This window comes from Cyphomyrmex costatus, unplaced genomic scaffold (assembly GCF_001594065.2).
Source record: "Cyphomyrmex costatus isolate MS0001 unplaced genomic scaffold, Ccosl1.0 scaffold611, whole genome shotgun sequence".
Taxonomy (NCBI): Eukaryota; Metazoa; Arthropoda; class Insecta; order Hymenoptera; family Formicidae; genus Cyphomyrmex; species Cyphomyrmex costatus.
The window spans coordinates 1-4,886 of NW_017280169.1; the positions used below are offsets into that span (position 1 = coordinate 1).

At 42.8% G+C, this 4,886-nt stretch overlaps 1 protein-coding gene across 1 annotated transcript; it reads left to right on the top strand.

Moving 5' to 3' along the window:
* Nucleotides 1–1,097: 1,097 nt before the first annotated feature.
* LOC108779767 (uncharacterized) lies at nucleotides 1,098–2,691 on the top strand (the record flags this gene model as incomplete). Its single annotated transcript, XM_018547269.1, has 2 exons — nucleotides 1,098–2,088; nucleotides 2,154–2,691. Coding segments are annotated over 2 exons (1,529 nt in total), but the record flags the coding sequence as incomplete, so codon positions are not given.
* Nucleotides 2,692–4,886: the final 2,195 nt, after the last annotated feature.

Below are 4,886 nucleotides of genomic sequence, written 5' to 3' on the forward strand. Positions count from 1 at the left end.
TGCCTCGATTTTGCCGCTTGCTGCTTGCTGTTCGTTCGGTTCAACTTCAACGAACTGCGGCAATATGTATTTTGCGCCGGAAGTACGTCATCTAGCTTACATAAAATTCTTAACCAATAGTAACAAATTGCTGCTGCAGCGTGCTGCGCATGAAAAAGCACCTTTAGGGTGCAAACCCATGCAGCGGAATAGCGTAACGCGGAACGAGAATAGAACCAATCACGAGATTCTCTAGAAACACGGAATGCTCGTTATTGGTCCTGCTCTCGTTCCGCGTTACGCTATTCCGCTGCATGGGTTTGCACCCTAACGCGGAACGAGAGCAGGACCAATAACGAGCATTCCGTGTTTCTAGAGAATCTCGTGATTGGTTCTATTCTCGTTCCGCGTTACGCTATTCCGCTGCATGGGTTTGCACCCTAACGCGGAACGAGAGCAGGACCAATAACGAGCATTCCGTGTTTCTAGAGAATCTCGTGATTGGTTCTATTCTCGTTCCGCGTTACGCTATTCCGCTGCATGGGTTTGCACCCTAACGCGGAACGAGAGCAGGACCAATAACGAGCATTCCGTGTTTCTAGAGAATCTCGTGATTGGTTCTATTCTCGTTCCGCGTTACGCTATTCCGCTGCATGGGTTTGCACCCTAACGCGGAACGAGAGCAGGACCAATAACGAGCATTCCGTGTTTCTAGAGAATCTCGTGATTGGTTCTATTCTCGTTCCGCGTTACGCTATTCCGCTGCATGGGTTTGCACCCTAACGCGGAACGAGAGCAGGACCAATAACGAGCATTCCGTGTTTCTAGAGAATCTCGTGATTGGTTCTATTCTCGTTCCGCGTTACGCTATTCCGCTGCATGGGTTTGCACCCTTAGGGCGGGTTCACACCTTGACGGAAAAGCGGAAAGCGGAAGAGCAGTTAACCGATCAGAACTCGCCCTGGTAGTAAAAAGTACAAATCTAACAGAAAGTCGACTACTTGATTGGCTACTGCTTTTCCGCATTCTGCTTTTCCGTCAAGGTGTGAACCCGCCCTTACTCTTACTTCATGCTGTCAAGCTGTTTATTGTTATTGCATTTGTCAGAAAATTTGTAGAGAACTTTATTAGTAAGCGATCCTTGAATTTCATTGTCGATGGCGAACTTCTGGGCCCCTTCGATTCTTTTAAGGGGACACCGCAAGGCTCTACCCTCAGTCCGTTGCTTTTTAACATCTATCTCAAGGATATGGTCTCTCATGTACATGATAAAGTTAGCTTACTGCAGTATGCCGATGATGCGGTTTTATTTACTACCTTAAGTAACGTTTTTGACGCCATTAAATGCATTCAAGAATCTCTAAATAACATTTACGCCTATCTGAGAAATAGAGGACTAGACATCTCCCCATCGAAATCCAAGTGGATGATTTTCTCACGGAATGTGAACATTCCTTCTCCTCCTTCACTGCTGATAAATGAGCAAGAGATTCCCAGAGTGTACTCACATCGCTTCCTCGGGGTCATCCTGGACCATAAGTTGAATGGCAATCTTCATCTTAAGTACCTCACTGAGAAGGGGAAAAATATTGTTAACATCATCACGGCGCTCTCAGATGTCTCCTGGGGTTCCCACCCCAGCATACTACTTACCGTTTATCGCTCCATCTTGGGCAGAGCAATTGAATATGGGGCTCAATTTTTCAACTGGGTTACGGAATCTGCGGCTTTTGTTAAGCTTCTAAGAATCCAGTACAAGGCGGTCAGGAGGGCTATGGGATACCGCATTTCTACTCCCATAAACACCATGTTAGGCGAGGCGAGAATTCCACCTCTACATCTGAGATTCAATCTTTCCATTACCAAACACATCTACAAATCAATGGCTAACAAGTTCAGCGAAACGTACGCTGCATTGATTCAAATGGAGCTGATTGCTACTCGTAAGAACCGCAGAATTGAGGCTATCCGAGATTCTTCTCTATTTAAGATATACGTCACGGTTAGGCAAGCAGAAAAACATATCCATTCTTCGGTTTATCCCGCAGTATTCTGGCGTGACCTGGAAGTTCTTTCTCATGAAATAGACAACAACTTTGAAATGATGAAGTGCGACAGAGAGGGCCCCCAGGGTCGATACTGGCACAATTTCTTCATAAATCTTTTGACTACAGACACAACTCAATCACCTTCTACACAGATGGCTCCAAAGAGCCCGATTGCCCGGTTGGCACGGGAGTATTCTCCCCGGAATTAAACATCCAAATAGCTCATAAACTCCCTGCAGAAACATCGATCTTTTCTGCTGAACTCTGGGCCATTTATCAGGCAGTTGTACTCGCGTTGGTTGCAGACCACAGTCGTATCACCGTCTTTAGCGATTCCAAGAGTGCCATAGAGGCGATTTGTGATGATAAACATTACCAGAGGAACTATATTATATATCGCGTCGAGCAGACTATTCTTAGGGCAGCCAAAGCTCAGATATCTGTTACTCTTTTCTGGGTTCCCTCTCATAAAGGAATCCCAGGAAATAAAGCAGCCGACAGTATAGCCAAAAATGCTGCAACCAACGGAGTTTCCGTTAATTTCAAATTCCTCATGAAGACTTCTTCAATGAGGCCAGGGAAGTTACAAAGCACCGATTTAACAGCTATCTCAAGATCAGGGCTCAATCCAAGGGCACTCTTCACTTTGAGCGCTATCCTCTGACTTCTAAGAAGACCTGGTTTCACGAATACTCGCTTACGAGGGAAAAAGTTGTAATGATAAACCGTCTCAGATCCAACCACTATAATCTGAACGAAAGCCTACATAGGGTCAACATGATTGATTCGCCAGACTGTTCCTGTGGGTCAACAAAACAAACGATCAATCACGTCATATTTGAATGCCCTCTCTTTGAACAAAAGGCCCTCCAACTCCGAAAATACTTATCTCAAGATACTCCTACTCCTCCTGTAGATATCTTCCCTTTCCTTTCCCATCCCTCTCTTACGCTAATAAGACTCCTCCTAGCTTTCATGAAAGCTAGCGAATTTTTCTTTTGAATTTCCCTCCTCTCCTATGGCGCGCGACCACCGTCAGGCGGCAGCAGGTGTCTGGATGGACGGGAAATAGCATTACATTCACACACTAGACTCAGTTACCGTAGTACAAGCATCGACTCCATTTTATACGAGTTTGTGGCCCAGTACCAGCTTGTTTAACACTACCAGGAAACCAAAGAAGAAAAAGAAGAAGCGGTTTGTTGTACCGAGTTTTTCATTCTACACTTTTTACATGTAATCTTATAAGTATATATATAGTTTTAATTTTTCTCTTATTTATACAAGGTATCCAAGAACATCGGCGAAAAATTACATGCACGGGTAGAGCGAACTGAATTGAGTCGAAGAGTCCTGTATCGTTTTGCGATTTGAGCAATAATTAACGAGATATTAACGTGATTTTAACGCGTACTCGGCAATCTTTAATAGTCAATATCTCGTTAACTTTTGACTGCTTTCCAGCTACGACACAAGTAGACACTGTGTAACACGGTGAATCATTAGTATTGTTCGTTTTGTCTCTCGGGAGCTGCTCGGAGTCGCTCTGAATAAACCCAGCGTACTTGGATGTGATCCATTTAATACTGCAAATGCTTCGTTGAACAATCAGATGACAAAATTTTACGAATTGATCAATCAAAGTATGTTTTGAGGTATCTACAACATTAAATAGACCGCATCCAAGTATGCTAGGTTCGTTCGGAGCGACTCTGAGCAGCTCTCGAGAGACAAAACGAACGATACTATTTCATCCTTGTTGTTTGCCTACGTTAAACGAGGATGAAATGATTCTCTGTGTTACACAGTGTTTGATTCTGTCCTTGCTGGAAAAAGCATCCTTTAACTCGTTAACTTTTAAACGGTATTTTTCGACTCAGGGTGCGTTCCGAGTAAGAAATAGTGGAACGGAATGGGAACGGAACATTCCGTTACTGTTCCGTTCCGTTATTTCTGACTCCATGTGACTGTACCCTCAGTTCTATCTGCTTTACCTGTGCCACAGTATAAGGATATACAGTAGGGACGAACAAGGCCCCGTTTTCGGTTCAGCCGCGCAGATTTGCTTGCGCATTGTAAAACGGCCATGTTTTTGGTAGCACTAATCCCGATCAAAGTAGAGAATCCATCATATCTACGTTTGGAAAAACATATGGTCTGTTTCCTGTTCCTGCACTAGACTGAACTAGAACTTTCTTTCTCGCTTTCTACAAATATCGAACATATACCCACATATACCTATCTCACTTTAAGTTCTAAAAGTGTACACTAGTTCAGCTACAGAAAACAGACCTATAATCAAACTCAGTTAAGTGTTTATCGTGTCACACCATGGACCTGAGAATAGACCTATCTAAAGTAGACCCATGGACCTATCTAATCATTTTATTATAATTTGCAAAAATTAAAAAATTTTTATAGACAGTGGTTTCTAATATTATTGATACAGTACTTGGCAACCAACAACATGGCGGAGCCTGAAAGTCCGGCTGAAAAAGATCAAAGGTGCCGACGCTGCTTGTCTCTACTGTATATCCTTATACTGTGCCTGTGTGCATGTAATTTTTCGCGGTCGTTCTGGGACACTCAGGGCTGCGTTCAGATATTACGCCTAGGTAACTCTAGGCTATAGTTTACGTTACGTATATTATATCAAAAATCAGGGAATGGAAAGTTACTTTTTAAAAGTAACTAGTTACAGTTACTCGTTACCGAGTAAAAAATGTAACTAGTTACAGTTACAGTTATCGCTTTTTAAAAGTAACTCGTTACAGTTACCGTTACTTGAAAAATAACTTTTCGTTACTTTTCCGTTACTTTTTTTAAATCAATTTAAAAATGTACTTTTGCATTTTTTTT